Genomic DNA, 26,809 nt, shown 5'->3' with positions numbered 1-26,809 from the left:
GTGCAGGTCAGTGGGACTAGGCACAGACAAGAAGGGCCAAAAGGCCTGTTTCTGAGCTGTAATTTTCTATGGTTCTATGGCACACAGTGACCACAGGAGGGATTGAATGTACATGTTGATGCTGATTGAGAATGCTGCAGAGTTTTAATGTTAACAGTGGAGCTCTCAGACTGAAACATGTATCACAAGTCTTCTGTTCTGCTAAGCAACACGGGCTCCATCATTAAACACGGGCAGTAAGTGGGATCTGGAGAAACAAGAGAATGAATGACCCATTGGATTTATCTGGGAACTATTCAGTGAATTCATGTCCTCTGCAGGAATTGTTCATGAACATGTAAAGATGGGTTCTGACGGAGAGAGTGACCAGGCCTCAGGGACATCATCTGATGAAGTCCAGTCACCCGTTCATGTCCGATTGAGAAACCACCATCAACGGCGGATATCCACTGAGGTAAGACTGATTAACCAGCAGATATCCATGAAGGTAAGACTGATGAACCAATAGATGTCCATTGAGTAAGAGTGCTTTGCCATGCAATATCCACTAAGGTAAGACTGATTAACCAGCTGATATCCACTGAGGTAAGAGTGCTTTGCCATGCGATATCCACTGAGAAAAGACTATTTTTCGGTGGATATCTACGGAAGTAAGAGTGATTCACCATCAGATATCCATTGAGATAAGACTGATATACTGATTGCTATCCACTTGGGTAAGATTGACCTAAAAAGAGGACTTGGGTAAGATTGATTCACTGATGCATGTCCACTAAGCCAAGACTGATTCGGTAACGGATATTCCTCGTTGTAATATTGATTCATCAGTGGATATCTACTATGGTAAGAAAGATTTATCAGTGAATATCCACTGGGGTTAGATAGTTCACAAACAGATATCCAGTGAGGTAAAACTGATTCACCAGTTGATATCCAATCTACCAATGGATGTTCATTTATGTAAGACCGATTTACCAGCGGATATCTATTCTGGTAAGACTGATTTACCATCAGGCAGAATGGTAGCACGGTGGTTAGCACTGCTGTCTCACAGCGCTGGGGGCCCGGGTTCGATTCCCGGCTTGGGTCACTCTGTGGAGTCTGCACGTTCTCTGCGTGTCTGCGTGGCTTTTCTCCAGGTACTCCAGTTTCCTCCCACACCCCAAAGGTGTTCAGCTTCGGTTGATTATCCATACTGAATTCTCCCTCAGTGTACCGGAACAGGTGCCGGATTGTACGACTAGGGTATTTTCACAGTAACTTCATTGCAATCTTAATGTAAGCCTACTTGTGACTAATAAATAAACTTTATACTCACTGAGCTAAGACTGATTCACTGACGGATATCCACTGAGATTTATTTAAAGTTTATTTATTAGTGTCACAAGTAGGCTTACATTAACACAGCAATTAAGTTACTGTGAAAATCCCCTACTTGCCACACCCCGGTGCCTGTTTGGGTACACTGAGGGAGAATTTAGCATGGCCAATGCACCCAACCAACCTTGGAGTGTGGGACGAAACAGGAGCATCCGGAGGAAACCCACGCAGACATGGGGAGAACGTGCAAACTCCACACAGACAGTGACCCTAGCCGGGAATTAAACCCGGGTCCCTGGTGCTGTGAGGCAGCAGTGCTAACCACTGTGCTACCGTGCTGCATAAGACTGATTCACTGATGGATATGCAATGAGGTTAGACTAATTCCTGAGCGGATATGCAATAAGGTTGGACTGATTCACCAACGGATATCCACCGAGGTAAGATTGATATACCGGTGGATACTCACTGAAGTAAGCCTGAACTACCAGTAGATATCCACTGAGCTCAAAATGACTTACTAGCAAGATAGAACATAGAACATAGAACGGTACAGCACAGAACAGGCCCTTCGGCCCACGTTGTTGTGCCGAGCTTTGTCTGAAACCCAGATCAAGCTATTTCCTCCCTATCATCCCGAAGTACTCCATGTGCCTATCCAATAGCTTCTAAAATGTTCCTAAAGTTTCTGACTCCACTATCACTGCAGGCAGTCCATTCCACACCCCAACCACTCTCTGAGTAAAAAACCTACCTCGGACATCCTTCCTATTATCTCCGACCATGAACCCTGTAGTTATGCCCCCTAGTTAACACTCCATTCACCCGAGGAAATAGTCTTTGAACGTTCACTCTATCTATCCCCCTCATCATCTTATAAACCTCTATCAAGTCTCCTCTCAACCTCCTCCGTTCCAAAGAGAAAAGCCCAAGTTCCCTCAACCTTTCCTCATAAGACCTACCCTCCAAACCAGGCAGCATCCTGGTAAATCTCCTTTGCACTCTTTCCAGTGTCTCCACATCCTTCTTATAGTGAGGTGAGCAGAACTGCACACAATATTCCAAATGTGGTCTCACCAAGGTCCTGTACAGTTGCAGCATAACCCCACGGCTCTTAAACTCAAACCCCCTGTTAATGAACACCAGCACATTATAGGCCTTCTTCACGGCTCTATCCACTTGAGTGGCAACCTTCAGAGATCTATGGATATGAACCCCAAGATCTCTCTGTTCCTCCATATTCTTCAGAACCCTACCTTTGACCCTGTATTCCACATTTAAATTTGTCCTACCAAAATGAATCACCTCGCATTTGTCAGGGTTAAACTCCATTTGCCATTTTTCAGCCCAGCTCTGCATCCTATCTATATCTCTTTGCAGCCTACAGCAGCCCTCCACCTCATCCACTACTCCACCAATCTTGGTGTCATCAGCAAATTTACTGATCCACGCTTCAGCCCCCTCCTCCAAGTCATTTATAAAAATTACAAATAGCAGAGGACCAAGCACTGATCCCTGTGGCACTCCGCTGGTAACCGGTTTCCAGTCCGAAAATTTTCCATCCACTACAACCCTCTGTCTTCTGTTAGATACAGTAAGAAGTTTAACAACACCAGGTTAAAGTCCAACAGGTTTATTTGGTAGCAAAAGCCACACAAGCTTTCGAGGCTCTGAGCCCCTTCTTCAGGTGAGTGGGAATTCTGTTCACAAACAGAACTTATAAGACACAGACTCAATTTACATGAATAATGGTTGGAATGCGAATACTTACAACTAATCCAGTCTTTAAGAAACAAAACAATGGGAGTGGAGAGAGCATCAAGACAGGCTAAAAAGATGTGTATTGTCTCCAGACAAGACAGCCAGTGAAACTCTGCAGGTCCACGCAACTGTGGGAGTTACAAATAGTGTGACATAAATTCTGATTCTAGGATCGCATGATAAAGACTCAGGAGGAAAAAAGCAGAAATATTTATGTGAAATAGTGTGACATAAACCCAATATCCCGGTTGAGGCCGTCCTTGTGTGTGCGGAACCTGGCTATCAGTTTCTGCTCCGCGACTCTGCGCTGTCGTGTGTCGCGACACATGACAGCGCAGAGTCGCGGAGCAGAAACTGATAGCCAGGTTCCGCACACACAAGGACGGCCTCAACCGGGATATTGGGTTTATGTCACACTATTTCACATAAATATTTCTGCTTTTTTCCTCCTGAGTCTTTATCATGCGATCCTAGAATCAGAATTTATGTCACACTATTTGTAACTCCCACAGTTGCGTGGACCTGCAGAGTTTCACTGGCTGTCTTGTCTGGAGACAATACACATCTTTTTAGCCTGTCTTGATGCTCTCTCCACTCCCATTGTTTTGTTTCTTAAAGACTGGATTAGTTGTAAGTATTCGCATTCCAACCATTATTCATGTAAATTGAGTCTGTGTCTTATAAGTTCTGTTTGTGAACAGAATTCCCACTCACCTGAAGAAGGGGCTCAGAGCCTCGAAAGCTTGTGTGGCTTTTGCTACCAAATAAACCTGTTGGACTTTAACCTGGTGTTGTTAAACTTCTTACTGTGTTTACCCCAGTCCAACGCCGGCATCTCCACATTCTGTTAGATAGCCAGTTACCTATCCAATCGGCCAAACTTCTCTCTATCCCACACATCCTTACTTTCTTCCTAAGCCGACCATGGGGGACTTTATCAAACGCCTTACTAAAATCCATGTATATGACATCAACTGCACTACCTTCATCTACATACTTAGTTACCTCCTCAAAAATTTCTATCAAATTTGTGAGGCAAGACTTGCCCTTTACAAATCTGTGCTGACTATCCCGGATTAAGCTGCATCTTTCTAAATGGTCGTAAATCCTATCCCTGAGGACCTATTCCATCAACTTACCGACCACCGAAGTAAGACTAACCGGCCTATAATTACCAGGGTCATTTCTATTCCCTTTCTTAAACAGAGGAACCACATTCGCCACTCTCCAGTCCTCTGGCACCACCCCCGTGGACAGTGAGGACGCAAAGATCAATGCCAAAGGCTCTGCAATCTCATCCCTTGCCTCCCAAAGAATCCTAGGATATATTTCATCAGGCCCAGGGGACTTATCAACTTTCAGTTTATTCAAAATTGCTAGTGCATCTTCCCTCCGAACATCTACATCCTCCAGCCTATCAGCCTGTGACACCCTCTCTTCCTCAAAAACATGGCCCCTCTCCTTGGTGAACACTGAAGAAAAGTATTCATTCATCACCTCTCCTATCTCTTCTGAATATCCACTGAGTTATGACTGATTCTGTAATGGATGTCCTCTGAGGTAAGATTGATTCACCAGCACATATGCACTGAGGGAAGATTGACTCACTAATGGATATCCAGAGTCTGATTTACCAGTGGATATCCATTATACTAAGAATAACTTATCAGCGGACATCCACGAGGTAAGAATGATTCACTGATAGATATCCACTGAGATGATTCTGATTCGACAGTAGATATCCACTGCGGTAAGACTGATTGGCCAGTGAGTTTTTTCTGAGGTAAGGCTGATTCACTGATTTGATTAGAACTTTGGTGAGGCCATAGGTGCAGTTCTGGTCACCATATTATAGGAAAGACGTGAACGCACTGGAGGGGGTGCAGAGGAGATTCACCAAAATGCTGCCTGGGATGGAACATTGAAGTTATGAAGAGAGGTTGGGTAGGCTTGGTTTGTTTTTGTTGGAGCACAGAAGACTGAGGGGCGACCAGATCAAGGTGCGTAAGATTATAAGAGACATGGACAGAGTGGATAAGGAACAGCTGTTCCCCTTAGTTGAAGAGTCAGTCACGAGGGGACATAGGTTCAAGGTGAGGGGCAGAAGGTTGAGGGGGGATGTGAGGAAAAATATTTTTACCCGGTGGGTGGTGATGGTCTGGAATGTGCTGTCAGGGAAGGTGGTAGAGGCAGGTTGCATCACATCCTCTAAAATGTTCCTGGATGAGCATTTGGCACATCACAACATTCAAGGCTATGGGCCAAGTGATGGTAAATTGGATTAGCTGAGGGGTAACCCAATGGGCTGAAGGGCTTAGGAGATTCTATGATCCACTAGTGGACATGCACTGAGGTAAGACTGAATCTCTGATTCATATCCATTGAGGGAAGACTGATTTACCAATGGATATTGACTGAGTTACAACTGATTTACCAGCAGATATGCACTGAGGTAAGACTGATTCACTGACGGATATCCCCTGAGATAAGACTGATTCAGTGATGACTGTCCTCTGAGATATGACTTATTCATAATCAGATATCCACAGAGGCAAGACTGATTTGCCAGTGGATATCCACTGAGGGAAGATTGACTCACTGATGGATGTCCACTGAGGTAAGACTGATTAACAAGCAGGTATCCAGTGAAGTAAGCCTGATACTGATGGATATCGACTGAGGTAAGACTGATTAACAAGCAGATATCTACTGAAGTAAGCCTGCTACTCTGATGGATATCCATTGAGGTAAGATTTATTCACTGGCTCGAGCTCGGCACAAGGCATCTTCCAGGTACAATGGAAAGATTGTCCATATCTGGATCCTCATCTTCCTCCTATTTCCCATCCATGTGCCACCCTTTGGTAACATTATCAAAAAGCAAAGGCAATGTAAGTTTTCACTTGTAAGCATATTGCATCCAAGTCTATCTGACCTTCACCCTTCTGTCTGCCTTGACCTGTTAACTCACATAGACTGGAAATCGCTTACGGCTGGGGGCCTGGATGGGGAAGAATTCATAAAATGCGTACAGGAAGGTTCTTTGGAACAATATGTTGACAGTCCAACGAGAGAGGGGGCTATACTGGACCTAGTACTGGGGAATGAGCCCGGTCAGGTCATCAAAGTTGCAGCAGGGGAACATGTGGCAAATAGTGACCACAATTCTGTAAACTTTAGGATAGTAATGGAAAAAGACGAGTGTTGCCCTATGGGTAAGGTACTGAATTGGGGGAAGGCTAACTACAGCCGGATTAGGCAGGATTTGGTGGCTGTTGATTGGGAGAGGCTATTCAAGGGTAAATCCACATCTGGCATGTGGGAATCTTTTAAGGAGCAGTTGATAGGAGTGCAGGACAGGCATGTGCCTGTAAAGAGGAAGGATAGGAAAGGTAGGATTTGAGAGCCGTGGATAACCAGTGAAATTGTGGGTCTAATCAAAAAGAAAAAAGAGGCATACATGAGGTCCAGGCAGCTAAAAACAGATGGAGCACTGGAGGAATACAGAGAAAGTAGAAAAGAACTGAGTTGTTTGGATTTAATATCAGTTTTGGGTTTCATCTGTCACCGCTCTGTGTTCCCACTCTTTAAACTGTCACCGCCCTGTGTTCCTGCTTTTTAAACTGTCACCGCTCTGTGTTCCCACTCTTTAAACTGTCACCGCTCTGTGTTCCTGCTTTTTAAACTGTCACCGCTCTGTGTTCCCACTCTTTAAACTGTCACCGCTCTGTGTTCCTGCTTTTTAAACTGTCACCGCTCTGTGTTCCCACTCTTTAAACTGTCACCGCTCTGTGTTCCTGCTTTTTAAACTTCTTTCCCAGTGCACTCTGAGGAAGGGGAAAAAGGGTTCAGTGTTCCATTGGAGCAATTCTTTTTCTTTGTAGCAGTAAGTTATATGGAGGGGATGGGTGTGAAGGCAGTGCAATGTACCTCCTGCAGAATGTTTGAGGTGAGGGACACCGTCAGTGTCCCTGCTGATTACACCTGTGGGAGGTGCACCCATCTGCAGCTCCTCCAAGACTGCGTTAGGGAGCTGGAGCTGGAGTTGGATGAGTTTAGGGTCATCAGGGAGGCAGAGAGGGCCATAGACACAAGCTTCAGGGATATAGTTGCTCCAGGGAATGAAAATAGATGGGTGACAGTGAGAGGGGCTGGGAGGAAGCAGTCGGTGCGGGGATCCCCTGTGGTCGTTCCCCTTAGCAACAAGTATTCCACTTTGGATACAGGTGAGGGGGGCGACCTACCAGTGGTAAGCCGCAGTGACCGGATCGCCAGCACTGAGTCCGTCCCTGTGGCTCAAAAGGGAAAGGGGGAGAGCGGTAGAGCTATAGTGATTGGGGACTCGTTTGTTCGAGGGATAGATACGAGGTTCTGTGGCAACAAGAGAGACTCACGGATGGCATGTTGCCTCCCGGATGCCAGGGTCCGTGACATCTCCGACCGTGTCTTCAGGATTCTAAAGGGGGAGGGGGAACAGTCACAAGTCATGGTGTACGTCGGCACCAAAGACATAGGTAAGAGAGGGGACGGGGATTTAAAACAGGAATTCAGGGAGCTAGGGTGGAAGCTGAGAGCCAGGACAAAACAGGTTGTCATCTCTGGTATGTTGCCGGTGCCACGAGATAGCGAGTTGAGGAACAGGGAGAGAGTGCAGTTAAACACATGGATGCAGGGATGGTGTAGGAGGGAGGGTTTCAGCTATGTGGATAATTGGAACACTTTCTGGGGAAGGTGGGACCTGTACCAACAGGACGGGGTGCACCTGAACCAGAGGGGCACCAATATCCTGGGAGGGAAATTTGCTACAGCTCTTCAGGGGGGGTTTAAACTAATTTGTCAGGGGGATGGGAAAAGGAGTTGTAGTCCGGAGGTCAGTGAGTGTAGTGAGGTACTGGGAAGGGTATCATGGTCAAAGGTGGGTACCAGCAGACAAGAAGGTGGGTTGAAGTGTGTCTACTTCAATGCAAGGAGCATCCGAAATAAGGTAGGTGAACTTGGGGCGTGGATTGGTACTTGGGACTACGATGTTGTGGCCATTACGGAGACATGGGTAGAACAAGGACAGGAATGGTTGTTGGAAGTTCCGGGGTATAGATGTTTCAGTAAGTGTAGGGTAGCTGGTAAAAGAGGTGGAGGAGTGGCACTGTTAATCAAGGAGAGTGTAACGGCTGCAGAAAGGCATTTCGAAGGGGATCTGCCTACAGAGGTAATTTGGGCTGAGGTTAGGAATAGGAAAGGAGCGGTCACGTTGTTAGGAGTTTACTATAGGCCCCCAAATAGTAATAGAGATGTGGAGCAAGAAATTGCTAAGCAGATTATGGATAGGTGTGGGGGTCACAGGGTAGTTGTCATGGGGGACTTTAACTTTCCAAATATTGATTGGAGCCTTTATAGGTCGAATAGTTCAGATGGGGCAGTTTTTGTGCAGTGTGTGCAGGAGGGTTTCCTGACACAATATGTGGATAAGCCGACAAGAGGTGGGGCCACATTGGATTTGGTAATGGGAAATGAACCGGGCCAAGTGTTGAATTTGGTTGTGGGAGAGCACTTTGGAGATAGTGACCACAATTCGGTGTCTTTTGTTATTGCAATGGAGAGGGAGAGGGCCATACGGCAGGGCATAGTTTACAATTGGGGGAGAGGTAATTATGATGCAATCAGGTGGGAATTAGGAAGCATAGGATGGGAACAAAAGTTGTCAGGGAAAGGCACTAATGAAAAGTGGAATTTTTCAAGGAACAAATACTGCGTGTCCTTGATAGGTATGTCCCTGCCAGGCAGAGAGGAAATGGCCGTGTGAGGGAACCATGGTTCACAGAAGAGGTGGAATGTCTTGTCAAGAGGAAGAAGGAAGCGTATGTAAGGTTGAGAAAACAAGGTTCAGTTGGCTCGATGGAGGGTTACAAGTTAGCAGGAAATGAGCTGAAAAAGGGGCTTAGGAGAGCTCGGAGGGGGCATGAGAAGTCCTTGGCGGGTCGGATCAAGGAAAACCCCAAGGCTTTTTACTCTTATGTGAGGAATAAAAGAATGACCAGGGTGAGGTTGGGGCCGGTCAAGGACGGCAGTGGGAATTTGTGCATGGAGTCAGAAGAGATAGGAGAGGTGATGAATGAATACTTTTCTTCGGTGTTCACCAAGGAGAGGGGCCATGTTTTTGAGGAAGAGAGGGTGTCACAGGCTGATAGGCTGGAGGAAGTAGATGTTCGGAGGGAAGATGTACTAGCAATTTTGAATAAACTGAAAGTTGATAAGTCCCCTGGGCCTGATGAAATATATCCTAGGATTCTTTGGGAGGCAAGGGATGAGATTGCAGAGCCTTTGGACGTTCCGGGGTATAGATGTTTCACTAAGTGTAGGGAAGCTGGTAAAAGAGGTGGAGGAGTGGCATTGTTAATCAAGGATAGTTTAACGGCTGCGGAAAGGCACTTCGTGGGGGATCTGCACACTGAGGTAATATGGGCTGAAGTTAGAAATAGGAAAGGAGCGGTCACGTTGCTAGGAGTTTACTATAGGCCCCCAAATAGTAATAGAGATGTGGAGGAAGAAATTGCTAAGCAGATTATGGATATGTGTGGGGGTCACAGGGTAGTTGTCATGGGGGACTTTAACTTTCCAAATATTGATTGGAACCTTTGTAGGTCAAATAGTTTGGATGGGGCAGTTTTTGTGCAGTGTGTGCGGGAGGGTTTCCTGACACAATATGTGGATGGGCCGACTAGAGGTGAGGCCACATTGGATTTGGTACTGGGAAATGAACCGGGCCAAGTGTTAGATTTGGTTGTGGGAGAGCAATTTGGAGATAGTGACCACAATTCGGTGTCTTTTGTTATTGCAATGGAGAGGGATAGGGCCATACGGCAGGGCAAGGTTTACAATTAGGGGAGGGGTAATTATGATGCGATTAGGCAAGAATTAGGGGGCATAAGTTGGGAACAGAAACTGTCAGAGAAAGGAACTAATGAAAAGTGGAATTTTTTCAAGGAACAAATACTGGATGTCCTTGATAGGTATGTTCCTGTCAGGCAGGGAGGAAATGGCCGAGTGAGGGAACCATGGTTCACAAAAGAGGCGGAATGTCTTGTGAAAAGGAAGAGGGAAGCTTATGTCGGGATGAGGAAACAAGGTTCAGATGGCTCGATTGAGGGTTACAAGTTAGCAAGGAATGAGCTGAAAAAGGGGCTTAGGAGAGCTAGGAGGGGACATGAGAAGTCCTTGGCGGGTCGGATCAAGGAAAACCCCAAGGCTTTTTACTCTTATGTGAGGAATAAAAGAATGACCAGGGTGAGGTTAGGGCCGGTCAAGGACAGTAGTGGGAACTTGTGTATGGAGTCAGTAGAGATAGGCGAGGTGATGAATGAATACTTTTCTTCAGTGTTCACCAAGGAGAGGGGCCATGTTTTTGAGGAAGAGAAGGTGTTACAGGCTGATAGGCTGGAGGAAATAGATGTCCGGAGGGAGGATGTCTTGGCAGTTTTGAATAAACTGAAGGTCGATAAGTCCCCTGGGCCTGATGAAATGTATCCTAGGATTCTTTGGGAGGCAAGGGATGAGATTGCAGAGCCTTTGGCGTTGATCTTTGGGTCCTCGCTGTCCACGGGGATGGTGCCAGAGGACTGGAGAATGGCGAATGTTGTTCCTCTGTTTAAGAAAGGGAATAGAAATGACCCTGGTAATTATAGACCGGTTAGTCTTACTTCGGTGGTTGGTAAATTGATGGAAAGGGTCCTTAGGGATGGGATTTACGACCATTTAGAAAGATGCGGATTAATCCGAGATAGTCAGCACAGATTCGTGAAGGGCAAATCGTGCCTCACAAATTTGATAGAATTTTTTGAGGAGGTAACTAAGTGTGTTGATGAAGGTAGGGCAGTTGATGTCATATACATGGATTTTAGTAAGGCGTTTGATAAGGTCCCCCATGGTCGGCTTATGATGAAAGTGAGGAGGTGTGGGATAGAGGGAAAGTTGGCCGATTGGATAGGCAACTGGCTGTCTGACCGAAGACAGAGGGTGGTGGTCGATGGAAAATTTTCGGATTGGAGGCAGGTTGCTAGCGGTGTGCCGCAGGGATCAGTGCTTGGTCCTCTGCTCTTTGTGATTTTTATTAATGACTTAGAGGAGGGGGCTGAAGGGTGGATCAGTAAATTTGCTGATGACACCAAGATTGGTGGAGTAGTGGATGAGGTGGAGGGCTGTTGTAGGCTGCAAAGAGACATAGAGAGGATGCAAAGCTGGGCTGAAAAATGGCAAATGGAGTTTAACCCTGATAAATGTGAGGTGATTCATTTTGGTAGGACTAATTTAAATGTGGATTACAGGGTCAAAGGTAGGGTTCTGAAGACTGTGGAGGAACAGAGAGATCTTGGGGTCCATATCCACAGATCTCTAAAGGTTGCCACTCAAGTGGATAGAGCTGTGAAGAAGGCCTGTAGTGTGTTAGCTTTTATTAACAGGGGGTTGGAGTTTAAGAGCTGTGGGGTTACGCTGCAACTGTACAGGACCTTGGTGAGACCACATTTGGAATATTGTGTGCAGTTCTGGTCACCTCACTATAGGAAGGATGTGGAAGCGCTGGAAGGAGTGCAGAGGAGATTTACCAGGATGCTGCCTGGTTTGGAGGGTAGGTCATATGAGGAAAGGTTGAGGGAGCTAGGGCTATTCTCTCTGGAGCGGAGGAGGCTGAGGGGAGACTTAATAGAGGTGTATAAAATGATGAAGGGGATAGATAGAGTGAACGTTCAAAGACTATTTCCTCGGGTGGATGGAGCTATTACAAGGGGGCATAACTATAGGGTTCGTGGTGGGAGATACAGGACGGATATCAGAGGTAGGTTCTTTACGCAGAGAGTGGTTGGGGTGTGGAATGGACTGCCTGCAGTGATAGTGGAGTCAGACACTTTAGAAACATTTAAGCGGTTATTGGATAGGCACATGGAGCACACCAGGATGATAGGGAGTGGGATAGCTTGATCTTGGTTTCAGATAAAGCTCGGCACAACATCGTGGGCCGAAGGGCCTGTTCTGTGCTGTACTGTTCTATGTTCTATGTTCTTTGGCATTGATCTTTGCGTCCTCACTGTCCACGGGGGTGGTGCCAGAGGACTGGAGGGCGGCGAAGATGGTTCCTCTGTTTAAGAAAGGGAATAGAAATGACCCTGGTGATTATAGGCCGGTTAGTCTTACTTCGGTGGTCGGTAAGTTGATGGAAAAGGTCCTCAGGGATAGGATTTACGACCATTTAGAAAGATGCAGCTTAATCCGGGATAGTCAGCGCGGATTTGTGAAGGGCAAGTCTTGCCTCACAAATTTGATAGAATTTTTTGAGGAGGTAACTAAGTATGTAGATGAAGGTAGTGCAGTTGATGTCATATACATGGATTTTAGTAAGGCGTTTGATAAAGTTCCCCATGGTCAGCTTCTGAAGAAAGTAAGGATGTGTGGGATAGAGGGAAGTTTGGCCAATTGGATAGGTAACTGGCTATCTAACAGAAGACAGAGGGTTGTAGTGGATGGAAAATTTTCGGACTGGAAACCGGTTACCAGCGGAGTGCCACAGGGATCAGTGCTTGGTCCTCTGCTATTTGTAATTTTTATAAATGACTTGGAGGAGGGGGCTGAAGGGTGGATCAGTAAATTTGCTGATGACACCAAGATTGGTGGAGTAGTGGATGAGGTGGAGGGCTGTTGTAGGCTGCAAAGAGATATAGATAGGATGCAGAGCTGGGCTGAAAAATGGCAAATGGAGTTTAACCCTGACAAATGCGAGGTGATTCATTTTGGTAGGACAAATTTAAATGTGGATTACAGGGTCAAAGGTAGGGTTCTGAAGAATATGGAGGAACAGAGAGATCTTGGGGTTCATATCCATAGATCTCTGAAGGTTGCCACTCAAGTGGATAGAGCCGTGAAGAAGGCCTATAATGTGTTGGCGTTCATTAACAGGGGGTTTGAGTTTAAGAGCCGTGGGGTTATGCTGCAACTGTACAGATCCTTGGTGAGACCACATTTGGAATATTGTGTGCAGTTCTGCTCACCTCACTATAAGAAGGATGTGGAGACACTGGAAAGAGTGCAAAGGAGATTTACCAGGATGCTGCCTGGTTTGGAGGGTAGGTCTTATGAGGAAAGGTTGAGGGAACTTGGGCTTTTCTCTTTGGAACGGAGGAGGTTGAGAGGAGACTTGATAGAGGTTTATAAGATGATGAGGGGGATAGATAGAGTGAACGTTCAAAGACTATTTCCTCGGGTGAATGGAGTGGTAACTAGGGGGCATAACTATAGGGTTCATGGTGGGAGATATAGGAAGGATGTCCGAGGTAGGTTTTTTACTCAGAGAGTGGTTGGGGTGTGGAATGGACTGCCTGCAGTGATAGTGGAGTCAGAAACATTAGGAACATTTAAGAAGCTATTGGATAGGCACATGGAGTACTTCGGGATGATAGGGAGGAAATAGCTTGATCTGGGTTTCAGACAAAGCTCGGCACAACAACGTGGGCCGAAGGGCCTGTTCTGTGCTGTACTGTTCTATGTTCTAACTCAAACAGGGACTTAGAAGGGCAAAAAGGGGTCACAAAATGTCCTTGGCAGACAGGATAAAGGAGAATCCTAAGGCATTTTATACATACGTTAGGAACAAGAGGGTTGTTAGGGAAAGAATCGGACCCCTAAGGGACAAAGGAGAGGAATTATGCTTAGAACCAAAGGAAGTAGGGGAGATCCTAAACGAATACTTTGCATCAGTATTGACAAAGGAGAGGGACATGTTGACTGGTAGTGTCTCAGAGAGATGTGTTGACCCGTTAGAAAAAATCTCAATTACAAGGGAGGAAGTGTTAGGTTTTTTCGGAAACATTAAGACAAACAAATCCCCAGGGCCGGATGGCATCTATCCTAGACTCCTCAGGGAGGCAAGAGATGCAATTGCTGGGCCTCTAACAGAAATCTTTGTCTCTTCGCTGGACACAGGTGAGGTCCCAGAGGATTGGAGGGTAGCAAATGTGGTCCCATTATTTAAGAAGGGTAGCAGGGATAACCCGTGTAATTAAAGGCCGGTGAGCTTGACGTCTGTGGCAGGGAAGTTGTTGGAGAAGATTCTTAGAGATAGGATATATGCGCATTTTGAACTGAATAATCTCATTAGCGATAGACAGCATGGTTTTGTACGAGGGAGGTCATGCCTCACAAATTTGGTTGAGTTTTTTGAGGAGGTGACAAAAACGATTGACGAGGGAAGGGCCGTGGATGTCGACTATATGGATTTTAGTAAAGCGTTTGACAAGGTCCCTCATGGCAGGCTGGTGCAAAAGGTTAAATCTCACGGGATAAAAGGTGAGCTAGCTCGATGGGTGGAGAACTTGCTTAGCCATAGAAAGAAGTTTAACAACACCAGGTTAAAGTCCAACAGGTTTATTTGGTAGCAAAAGCCACACAAGCTTTCGGAGCCACAAGCCCCTTCTTCACCGGCCTTTAATTACCCAGGTTATCCTTGCTACCCTTCTTAAATAACGGGACCACATTTGCTTCAGGTGAAGAAGGGGCTTGGGGCTCTGAAAGTTTGTGTGGCTTTTGCTACCAAATAAACCTGTTGGACTTTAACTTGGTGTTGTTAATCTTCTTACTGTGTTCACCCCAGTCCAACGCCGGCATCTACACATCATGATTAGCCATAGAAGACAGAGGGTAGCAGTGGAGGGGTCTTTTTCTGATTGGAGGTCTGTGACTAGCAGTGTTCCGCAGGGCTCTGTACTGGGACCTCTGCTGTTTGTGATATATATAAATGATTTGGAGGAAGATGTAACTGGTGTGCTCAGTAAGTTTGCGGACGACACGAAGATTGCTGGAGTTGCGGATAGTGATGAACATTGTCAGAGAATACAGCAGGATATAGATAGGCTGGAACATTGGGCGGAGAAATGGCAGATGGAATTTAATCCAGATAAATGCGAAGTGATGCATTTCAGTAGATCTAATGTAAGGGGGAGCTATACAATAAATGGCAGAACCATCAGGAGTATAGACACACAGAAGGACCTGGGTATACAAGTCCACAGATCCTTAAAGGTGGCAGCACTGGTGGAGAGGGTGGTGAAGAAGGCATATGGCATGCTTGCCTTTATTGGATGGGGCATAGAATAAAAAACTTGGCATATGATGTTGCTGCTGTCTAGAACGATGGTTAGGCCACATTTGGAATACTGCGTCCAGTTCTGGTCGCCACACTACCAGAAGGACGTGGAGGCTTTGGAGAGAGTACAGAGAAGGTTTACCAGGATGTTGCCTGGTATGGAGGGTCTTAGCTATGAGGAGAGATTGGGTAAACTGGGGTTGTTCTCCCTGGAAAGACGGAGGATGAGGGGCGACCTAATAGAGGTGTATAAAATTATGAAGGGCATAGATAGGGTGAACAGTGGGAAGCTTTTTCCCAGGTCGGAGGTGACGAACACAAGGGGTCACGGGTTCAAGGTGAGGGGGGCAAGGTTCAACACAGATGTCAGGGGGACATATTTTACACAGAGGGTGGTGGGGGCCTGGAATGCCAAGCAAGGTGATTGAGGCGGACACGCTGGGATCGTTTAAGACTTATCTAGATAGCCACATGAACAGACTGGGAATAGAGGGATACAAAAGAATGGTCTAGTGGGCACATGAGCGGCACAGGCTTGGAGGGCCGAAGGGCCTGTTCCTGTGCTGTATTGTTCTTTGTTCTTTGTAATATCTCCCACTTTCTAAGCCTTTCAGCTTTGACAAAGGGTCATCTGGACTCGAAACGTCAGCTCTTTTCTCTCCTGACGGATGCTGCCAGACCTGCTGAGGTCTTCATTGTCATGCTTCTAAGATTGTCGATATCTTATCTCATATGAGTACGCTGATTGAAGTAGTGCCCATCTTTGTAGGTGTGCTGCCACCATGGATGGTATTCCTGTATATGGCCCAAAATTGGTAGTTAAGGGCCTGTGATCAGTCAGCAGCATGAAATGCCGGCCATACAGGAAATGTAAGAATTTCTTCAGCCCAACACAATACTCAACCCTTCCTTCTTGACCTGGGCATAGCTTTCCTCCATTTTTGTCAAAGACCTTGATGCAAGTGCCATCTGTTATAAAACTGGGGCAGTGGGGTGGCCCATTCACTGACGTTTACTGGTTCCAACACTCCCTTGTTCACCAGCCATTCCAGTTCCACCTCCACTTGCGATTGGATGGAATATGATACTGGACGTGCCTTCATACTCCTTACACAAGTCTCTGGTTTCAACCAAATACATCTTTCTCAGGATCTCCATGAACACATCCTTATACATGTCCAGGACGTCCTGTAGACTTGTTCTCGGGTCCGCCAGCCTATTCATGATGCCCCAAAGAATTTCAATTTCTGCAACCAGGAGCATTCAAACAAGTCAGGCTAGTCAACCTTGACCCACCTACAATGGTAGCTCCGCACACTGGTTCCTTAGCGTATCTTCACCAGTACCTACCCTTTCAGTGGCACCTCTTGTTTCGTGGGGGTGTGTCGAGCAATCTTGGCAGGCTTCAACGGCAGTGCTTTTCAATTTATCTCTGTACACTGAGTCCGGAATCAGCGATACTGCTGCATATATCCACCAGCCTCTCCCCAGATGGATAGGATATGTAGCCGAAATTCTGCTGATTTTGGCTCTTCTACTTCCTCTGCAGATTTGGCGGACTCCCTGTCTCCTTCCTGGCTGGCAGCATGCATCTTATGCCTTGTCTTCTGGTTTGTCTCTCTCCGACTCCCCTTTCCTCCTTTAAGTTGTGCCCTACAATTGTGGGCAACATGCCCCACCTGCTTACACCTGCGGCATTGGGCTTCACGAGTCCTGCATGTTGACTTTCTGTGGCCAGACTTGCCACAGCGGTGGTTTTCTGTGGTTGACACTACGTTCTGCGGTGCTTTGGCTACTTTGTGTACTCCGGCACCGACATGCGACTGTGTTGCTTCAGTGGCAGCCAACTCCATCGTGGTCACTGTTTCTAAGGCTACTTTGAAGTCCAGGACTTTCTTTATTGGAAGCTTCCATTGGATAGCTTCGTTACGGAGGTCACAAAATGAACAGTCCCAAAAAGCATCTTGAAGAAACCCCCCTCTGAATTTGCAGTGCTCCGCCAATCTTTTTAAAATGGCCTCAAATTGAGTGATGGACTCTCCTTCCTGCTCTACCTGTTTATAAAACTGAAAACATTCTGCTATCATGAGTGGCTTGGGTGCAAAATGGTTCCCTAACACCTCACAAAGTTTCCCAAGGGCTTTCTATGCAGGCTTTTATGGCTGCACCAGACTTCTAAGCATAGAGAACCTCTTACTTCCTATGATGTTGAGAAAAACCACTACCACCAGCTCTTCATCCACTTTATTGGCTTTGAAATAGGAATGAAGGACTTGGAGGGTTTGGAGAGAGTGCAGAGAAGGTTTACTAGGATGTTGCCTGGTATGGAGGGTATTAGGTATGAGGAGAGATTGAATAAACTGGGATTGTTCTCCCTGGAAAGACGGAGGTTGAGGGGCGACCTGTTCGAAGTTTATAAAATTATGAGAGATATGGATAAGGTGGACAGTTGGAAGCTGTTTCCCAGGGCAGAAATAACAATTATAAGGGGGCACAAGTTCAAGATAAGGGGTTAAAGGTTCAGTGGAGATGTGCGGGGCAAGTTTTTTACACACAGGGTGGTGGGGGCTTGGAATTCACTGTCAAGTGAGGTTGTTGAGGCAGTCACGTTCGCCACATTTAAGACTTATCTTGATAGGCATATCAACAAACAGCGAATAGAGAGATATAAGCGGTTGGTTTGGATAGGTAAACATGATCGGCGCGGGCTTGGAGGTTCGAAGGGCCTGTTCCTGTGCTGTACTGTTGTTTGTTCTTTGAAAATGTTCAGCTTTCCATTTCCTCACTGAATGGCTCCATCACTCCAAATTGACCCGCCACTTATGATTAACCAAGCTCATAATGAATGGCAGATCTGGCTCGAAGGGCCGAATGGTCTCCTGCTCCTATTTTCTCTGTTTCCCTCTGCAGACATCGCCTTGACTATGTCCGATTGGCAGTATTTTGTAATTGAGAAGAAAAGGTTGCAGTGTTGTGTCTTTGTGAATATTATCCATTTGCACTGCTTTCCTTCTTGGCTGTTGGGAGGAGAGGTGTCTTTTAACTATCCCAGTGATGAATCGGAAGATACGAATTGATTGGGAGTTCTGGAGTTGTGTTTGCTGCATTGCTTACTCTGTGATATTGTGGGGAGTGATGGAGGCAAGGGCTGGTTGTGGGAAAAAGGAGTTTTTATTCTTTCATATGGAACATAGAACAGTACAGCACAGTACAGGCCCTTCAGCCCTCGATGTTGTGCCGAGCTTTGTCCGAAACCAAGATCAAGCTATCCCACTCCCTATCACCCTGGTGTACTCCATGTGCTATCCAATAACTGCTTTAAAGTTCCTAAAGTGTCTGACTCCACTATCACAGCAGGCAGTCCATTCCACACCCCAACCACTCTGAGTAAAGAACCGACCTCAGACATCCCTCCTATATCTCCCACCATGAACCTTATAGTTATGCCCCCGAGTAACAGCTACATTCACCTGAGGAAATAGTCTCTGAACATCCACTCTATCTATCCCCCCTCATCATCTTATAAATCTCTATTAAGTCGCCTGTCATTCTCCTCCGCTCCAATGAGTAAAGCCCTAGCTCCCTCAACCTTTCCTCATAAGACCTACCCTCCAAACCAGGCAGCATCCTGGTAAATCTCCTCTGCACTCTCTCCAATGCTTCCACATCCTTCTTATAGTGAGGTGAGCAGAACTGCACACAATATTCCAAATGTGGTCTCACCAAGGTCCTGTACAGTTGCAGCATAACCCCATGGCTCTTAAACTCCAACCCGCTGTTAATAAACGCTAACACACTATAGGCCTTCTTCACGGCTCTATCCACTTGAGTGGCAACCTTCAGAGATCTGTGGATATGAACCCCAAGATCTCTCTGTTCCTCCACATTCCTCAGAACCCTGCCGTTGATCCTGTAATCCGCATTCAAATTTGTCCTACCAAAATGAATCACCTCGCACTTATCAGGTTTAAACTCCATCTGCCATTTTTTGGCCCAGCTCTGCATCCTATCAATGTCTCTTTGCAGCCTACAACAGCCCTCCACCTCATCCACTACTCCACCAATCTTGGTGTCATCAGCAAATTTACTGACCCACCCTTCAGCCCCCTCCTCCAAGTCATTGATAAAAATCACAAATAGCAGAGGACCCAGCACTGATCCCTGTGGTACACCGCTGGTAACTGGTCTCCAGTCTGAAAATTTTCCATCCACCACCACCCTCTGTCTTCAATGAGATAGCCAGTTACTTATCCAATCGGCCAAATTTCCCTCTATCCCACACATCCTTACTTTCTTCATGAGCTGACCATGGGGATCCTTATCAAACGCCTTACTAAAATCCATGTATACAACATCAACAGCTCTACCTTCATCTACACACTTAGTTACCTCCTCAAAGAATTCAATCAAATTTGTGAGGCAAGACTTGCCCTTCATGAATCCGTGCTGACTATAGAACAATAGAACAATAGAACATTACAGCACAGAACAGGCCCTTCGGCCCACGATGTTGTGCCGACCTTCATCTGAAACCAAGATCAAGCTATCCCACTCCCTACCATCCTGGTGTGCTCCATGTGCCTATCCAATAACCGCTTAAATGTTCCTAAAGTGTCTGACTCCACTATCACTGTCACTGGCTATCACGGATTAAGCTGCATCCTTCCAAATGGTCATAAATCCTATCCCTCAGGACCTTTTCCATTAACTTACCGACCACCGAAGTAAGACTAACTGGCCTATAATTACCAGGGCCATTCCTATTTCCTTTCTTGAACAGAGGAACAACATTCGCCACTCTCCAGTCCTCTGGCACTATCCCCGTGGACAGTGAGGACCCAAAGATCAAAGCCAAAGGCTCTGCAATCTCATCCCTTGCCTCCCAAAGAATCCTAGGAGATATCCCATCTGGCCCAGGGGACTTATCGCCCCTCAGGTTTTTCAAAATTGCTAATACACCTTCCCTCAGAACATCTACCTCCTCCAGCCTATCAGGCTGTATCCCATTCTCATCCTCAAAAACATGGCCCCTCTCCTTGGTGAACACTGAAGAAAAGTATTCATTCTTCGCCCCTCCTATCTCTCATGACTCCATGCACAAGTTCCCACTACTATCCTTGGCCGGCCCTAACCTCACCCTGGTCATTCTTTTATTTCTCACATAAGAGTAAAAAGCCTTGGGGTTTTCCTTGATCCGACCCGCCAAGGACTTCTCATGCCCCCTCGTAGCTCTCCTAAGCCCTTTTTTTAAGCTCATTCCTTGCTACCTTGTAACCCTCAAGCGACCCAACTGAACCTTGTTTTCTCATCCTTACATACGCTTCCTTCTTCCTCTTGACAAGACATTCAACCTCTTTTGTGAACCATGGTTCCCTCACTCGGCCTTTTCCTCCCTGCCTGACAGGGACATGCCTATCAAGGACACGCAATATTTGTTCCTTGTCCAAGCTCCACTTTTCATTTGTGCCTTTCCCTGACAGTTTCTGTTCCCATCTTATGCTCCCTAATTCTTGCCTAATCGCATCATAATTACCCCTCCTCCAATTATAAACCTTGCCCTGCCGTATGGGCCTATCCCTCTCCATTGCAATAATGAAAGACACCGAATTATGGTCACTATCTCCAAAGTGCTCTCCCACAACCAAATCTAACACTTGGCCCGGTTCATTACCCAGTACCAAGTCCAATGTGGCCCCACCTCTTGTCGGCCTATCCACATATTGTGTCAGGAAACTGTACAAAAATTGCCCCATCCGAACTATTCGACCTATAAAGGTTCCAATCAATGTTTGGAAAGTCAAAGTCACCCATGACAACTACCCTGTGACCTCCACACCTATCCATAATCTGCTTTGCAATTTCTTCCTCCACATCTCTATTACTATTTGGGAGCCTATAGAAAACCCCCAACAGCGTGACCACTCCTTTCCTATTTCTAACTTCAGCCCATATTACCCCAGTAGGCAGATCCCCCTTGAAGTGCCTTTCTGCAGCCGTTAAACTATCCTTGATTAACAATGCTACTCCTCCACCTCTATTACCACCTTCCCTACTCTTACTGAAACATCTATATCTCGGAACTTCCAACAACCATTCCCATCCTTGTTCTAACCATGACTCCGTAATGGCCACAACATCGTAGTCCCAAGTACCAATCCATGCTCCAAGTTCACCTACCTTATTCCGGATGCTCCTTGCATTGAAGTAGACACACTTCAACCCACCTTCCTGTCTGCCGGTACACTCCTGCAACCTTGATACCCTCCTCAATACCTCACTACACTCAACACTGGCTTCTGGACTACAGCTCGTTTTCCCATCCCCCTGACAAATTAGTTTAAACCCCCCCGAAGAGCCGTAGCAAATTTCCCTCCCAGGATATTGGTGCCCCTCTGGTTCAGGTGCAAACCGTCCTGTTTGTACAGGTCCCACCTTCCCCAGAATGTGCTTCAATTATCCATGAAACTGAAACCCTCCCTCCTACACCATCCCTGCAGCCACGTGTTTATCTGCACTCTCTCCCTGTTCCTCAGCTCGCGAGCACGTGGCACCGGCAACAAACCAGAGATGACAACATGGTTTGTCCTGGCTCTCAGCTTCCACCCTAGCTCCCTAAATTCCTGTTTTAAATCCCCGGCCCTTCTCTTACCTATGTCGTTGGTACCAATGTGTACCACGACTTGTGACTGTTCCCCCTCCCCCTTAAGGATCCTGAAAACATGGTCCGAGACGTCACGGACCCTGGCACCCGGGAGGCAACATACCATCCGTGAGTCTCTTTCGCTGCCACAGAACCTCCTATCTGTCCCTCTAACTGTCGAGTCCCCAATAACTATTGCTCTCCTGCTCACCCCCCTTCCCTCCTGAGCCACAGGGACGGGCTCAGTGCTGGAGATCTAATTGCACTTGAGAACCATAGAACCATAGAAAATTACAGCTCAGAAACAGGCCTTTTGGCCCTTCTTGTCTGTGCCGAACCATTTTATGCCTCGTCCCACTGACCTGCACTTGGACCATATCCCTCCACACCCCTCTCATCCATGAACCCGTCCAAGTTTTTCTTAAATGTTAAAAGCATTTACCACTTTATCCGGCAGCTCATTCCATACTCCCACCACTCTCTGCGTGAAGAAGCCCCCCCCTAATATTCCCTTTAAACTTTTCTCCTTTCACCCTTAACCCATGCCCTCTGGTTTTTTTCTCCCCTAGCCTCAGCGGAAAAAGCCTGCTCGTATTCACTCTATCTATACCCATCAAAATCTTATACACCTCTATCAAATCTCCCCTCAATCTTCTACGCTCCAGGGAATAAAGTCCCAACCTATTCAATCTCTCTCTGTAACTCAGCTTCTCAAGTCCCGGCAACATCCTTGTGAACCTTCTCTGCACTCTTTCAATCTTATTTACATCCTTCCTGTAACTAGGTGACCAAAACTGTACACAATACTCCAAATTCGGCCTCACCAATGCCTTATACAACCTTACCATAACACTCCAACTTTTATACTCGATACTCCGATTTATAAAGGCCAATGTACCAAAGGCACTCTTTACGACCCTATCCACCTGTGACGTCACTTTTAGGGAACTCTGTACCTGTATTCCCAGATCCCTCTGTTCAACTGCACTCTTCAGAGTCCTACCATTTACCCTGTACGTTCTTCTTTGGTTTGTCCTTCCAAAGTGCAATATCTCACACTTGTTGGTGATGAGCTATCTTCTTGAACTGCTGCAGTCCCAGTGGCATAGGTACACCCACAGTGCTGTAAGGGAGGGAGTTCCAGGATTTTAACGCAGCAACAGCGAAGGAACGGTGATATATTTCCAAGTGAGGATGGTGAGTGGCTTGAAGGGGAACTTGCAGGTGGTGATGTTTCTGCTGCTCCTGTCCTTCTGGATGGAAGTGGTCCTGGGTTTGGAAGGTGCTGCCTTTGGTGAGTTTATTCATTCTCATTCATTCACAGAAGCAAGCTGAGAAATCTCTGCATTAATAAGGGCATTGATGGCATTCTGGGCAGCCATGTTAGCAGCTAGGGGCTTTATCACTGTCTCTTTCTCCTCTGGAGAATATTTCTGGGTGATCTGGGAGTGTGTGAATTGCCATGCATGAGAAGCCAGTCAAAGTCACAATCGTCAGTACCTGCTTGTGCTGACTGACATCATTGTAAGTTGTCACAAGTGCCAGCGCTGCCCAATAACCCTTCAGTACCTGCCTTCTGTCTGTGAGGCTTGTTACCTGGGAGATTCTGGACATGTTGCTGGCAGAGCCATGGTCGGACCTCGAGGGTCTGAGAGTGGGAACGCTACCCCTCCCTCAGTGCTCTCTTTAACTTTAACCCCCTCCACTCAACGCTTCACTGCCCCTCCCCTTCTCCACCATCCGCCCTCCCTTCCCCTTCATCTCCCTCCCTTCCCACTGCCCCGCTCCCTCCCACATCCGCTCCCCCCCCTCTCCACCCTCCACCTGCCCTCCCCGTCACTCCCTTCTCCAACCTCCCTCTCCCCCCTCTCCACCCTGTGCATGACACCACATCCACAAACATCCTCTCCTTCCACTACTGATGCTCAGTAGCAGCAGTGTGCACTATCTACAAGATGCACTGCAGCAATTTACCAAAGATCCTGAGACAGCACCTTCCAAACCCACGACCACTTCCATCTAAAAGAACAAGGGCAGCAGATACATGGGAACATCACCACCTGCAAGTTCCCCTCCAAGCCACTCACCATCCTGACTTGGAAATAAATCGCCATTCCTTCACAGTCACTGGACCAAAATCCTGGAATTCCCTCCCTAACGGTACTGTGGGTCAACCCACAGCACATGGACTGCAACGATTCAAGAAGGTAGCTCACCACCACCTTGGCAAGGACAACTAGGAATGGGAAATAAATGCTGGCCAGCCAGCGACATCCATGCCCCATGAATGAATTTTAAAAATTGGGTTGGTAAGTTTGCCGACAACACAAAGGTTGGTGGGGTTGTGGATAGTCTGGAGGGATGTCAGAAGTTACAGAGGGACATAGATAAGATGCAAGACTGGGTGGAGAAGTGGCAGATGGACTTCAACCCAGATAAATGCGTAGTGGTCCATTTTGGCAGGTCGAATAGGATGAAGGAGTACAATATAAAGGGAAAGACTCTTAGTACTGTAGAGGATCAGAAGGACCTTGGGGTCCGGGTCCATAGGACTCTGAAATCGGCCCCGCAGGTGGAGGAGGTGGTTAAGAGGGCGTATGGTGTGCTGGCCTTTATCAATCGAGGGATTGAGTTTAGGAGTCCAGGGATAATGATGCAGCTATATAAGACCCTCGTCAGACCCCACTTGGAGTACTGTGCTCAGTTCTGGTCGCCTCACTATAGGAAGGATGTAGAAAAGATTGAAAGGGTGCAGAGGAGATTTACAAGGATGTTGCCTGGATTGAGTGGCATGTCTTATGAGGATAGGCTGAGGGAGCTCGGTCTTTTCTCCTTGGAGAGACGTAGGATGAGAGGAGACCTAATAGAGGTATATAAGATGTTGAGAGGCATAGATCGGGTGGACTCTCAGAGGCTTTTTCCCAGGGTGGAAATGTCTGCTACGAGAGGACACAGGTTTAAGGTGCTGGGGGGTAGGTACAGGGGAGATGTTAGGGGGAAGTTTTTCACACAGAGGGTGGTGGGCGAGTGGAATCGGCTGCCGTCAGTGGTGGTGGAGGCAAACTCAATAGAGTCTTTTAAGAGACTCCTGGATGAGTACATGGGACTTAATAGGATGGAGGGTTATAGGTAGCCTAAAAAGTAGGGAAATGTTCGGCACAACTTGTGGGGCCGAAGGGCCTGTTTTGTGCTGTAGTTTCTCTATGTTTCGATGTTTCTATCATTCCTCCATCTGGGCAGCAGGTTCAGTGACAATGGGAATACTGTGGATCACGGAGAGCAATGAGTTCGCCAATAGGATGAGTCAGTCCTGGACACCCTCACGGAGGATTTACAATTCTTTAGTAAAAGGCTCGATTTTATATGACTGTATTCGGAACTATGAGAAGATGTGTAGTGTAACCAATATAAATATATTGAGAGAGAGAGATTCATTCAGTCTCACTGATTGAACGTCATTTCATCAAATTTTTATTTGAAGAAGTGGATCTTTTATTAAAGTAAAATGGTTTTGTTCATTAATCGGGTATTATTTTGGAACTGATCCTGAGTTGGTTGATTTAAAGACCTTTATTTATTCAGTTGTTATTTAACAAGCACTCTGCTAACTGGTTTCCATGGGGAGGTTGGAGAACGCTGAGAGTTCTTGTTTAAAGCAGGATGTGAGTTCCTGTGTGTCTGCTTCATGACTCACATTGTCACAAAGGGACCTCTAAAGTAACTTGTGTTCTCTGTTATCAGGATATTAACAAGCGCCTGTCTCTTCCTGCTGACATCCGCCTGCCAGAGGGATACCTTGAGAAATTTGCAATGAACAGTCCCCCGTTTGACAAACCCATGAGTCGCCGGCTGCGTAGAGCATCCCTGGTGAGTGTAAAGGAGGGTCAGAAGGAGAGGAGGTAAGTGTGATCTACAGAGAAACACCCCCAATGCAAAAAAAACACAGCAGCATTCACGAAGCTGGTCATTTCTGCTTTCCTTTTGCAGAGCAATAGGTAAGGTACAGGAGAGTGGGACTAATAATTCTCCCACAGTGACAGCACAATTAGAAATCCTGTGGTACAATGGGCAACATCCCTGCCTCTGAACCAGAAATTCCGGGTTTGGGCCCAGCTTAGGACTTGATGGCCAAGGAAGATATGTTCACAAGATGGTCAAACAGACTACGTGTTAACCTGTAAATCCTTCCAATCACACTAATGGCTGGTGGGAAGAGTGGAAGTCACTCCTGGTCAGACACTCTTGATTGGAGTGGCACCCCTCAGACTACAGCCCCTGGTGACAGACTAGAAACCTGTTCTGGGGAAAACCTGGTTATGGAAACAGATTAAACTCTGCCTTGTGAACCACCAGGTGTGGCAAGAGAAACAAACAACTTTTACAGTGGGCTTCCTCCTGTATAACTGCTGGGAAAGCACAGCCTGGGGTCAGAAGCATTTGTCACAGGGTGTCAGTAAATTACACACAGCTAGTCTGGTAAAAGGACTGACTGTCACCCAGCTCAGACTAGAGTAATAATAAATTCAGTCAATTCCTCCAGGCCACAGGTTCACCCAGAAGGAATCACATCTTCACATGACTGCATTGTTGACAAGCAGCAAGTACCAGTGCCAGTGTTATTTGCGGAAGGATATATTGGCCTTGGAGGGAGTGCAGAGAAGGTTCTCCAGGTTGATACCAGAGATGAGGGGTGTTGATTATGAGGAGAGACTGAGCAGATTGGGTTTGTATTCGTTGGCATTTAGAAGGCTGAGGGGGGATCTTGTAGAGACCTATAAGATAATGAAGGGGCTGGATAGGGTAGAGATGGAGAGAATCTTTCCACTTAGAAAGGAAACTAGAACTAGAGGGCACAGCCTCAAAATAAAGGGGGGTCAGTTTAGGACAGAGTTGAGGAGGAACTTCTTCTCTCAGAGGGTGGTGAATCTCTGGAATTCTCTGCCCACTGAAGTGGTGGAGGCTAC

At 46.7% G+C, this 26,809-nt stretch overlaps 1 protein-coding gene across 1 annotated transcript in view; it reads left to right on the top strand.

The window, feature by feature from the left end:
- LOC144484548 (cyclin-dependent kinase 16-like) overlaps positions 1–26,809 on the top strand; it is a 168,741-nt gene that overhangs the window by 53,302 nt on the left and 88,630 nt on the right. Inside the window, exons 2-6 of the mRNA XM_078203054.1 lie at positions 321–454; positions 16,755–16,770; positions 17,498–17,527; positions 18,233–18,237; positions 25,587–25,712. Coding sequence (XP_078059180.1) covers positions 321–454; positions 16,755–16,770; positions 17,498–17,527; positions 18,233–18,237; positions 25,587–25,712 — 311 coding nt within the window. The remainder of the gene's footprint in view (positions 1–320; positions 455–16,754; positions 16,771–17,497; positions 17,528–18,232; positions 18,238–25,586; positions 25,713–26,809) is intronic.

Source organism: Mustelus asterias, chromosome 3, assembly GCF_964213995.1.
Source record: "Mustelus asterias chromosome 3, sMusAst1.hap1.1, whole genome shotgun sequence".
In the NCBI taxonomy this organism is placed as follows: domain Eukaryota; kingdom Metazoa; phylum Chordata; class Chondrichthyes; order Carcharhiniformes; family Triakidae; genus Mustelus; species Mustelus asterias.
This window is presented reverse-complemented; position numbering and strand designations above follow the sequence as displayed.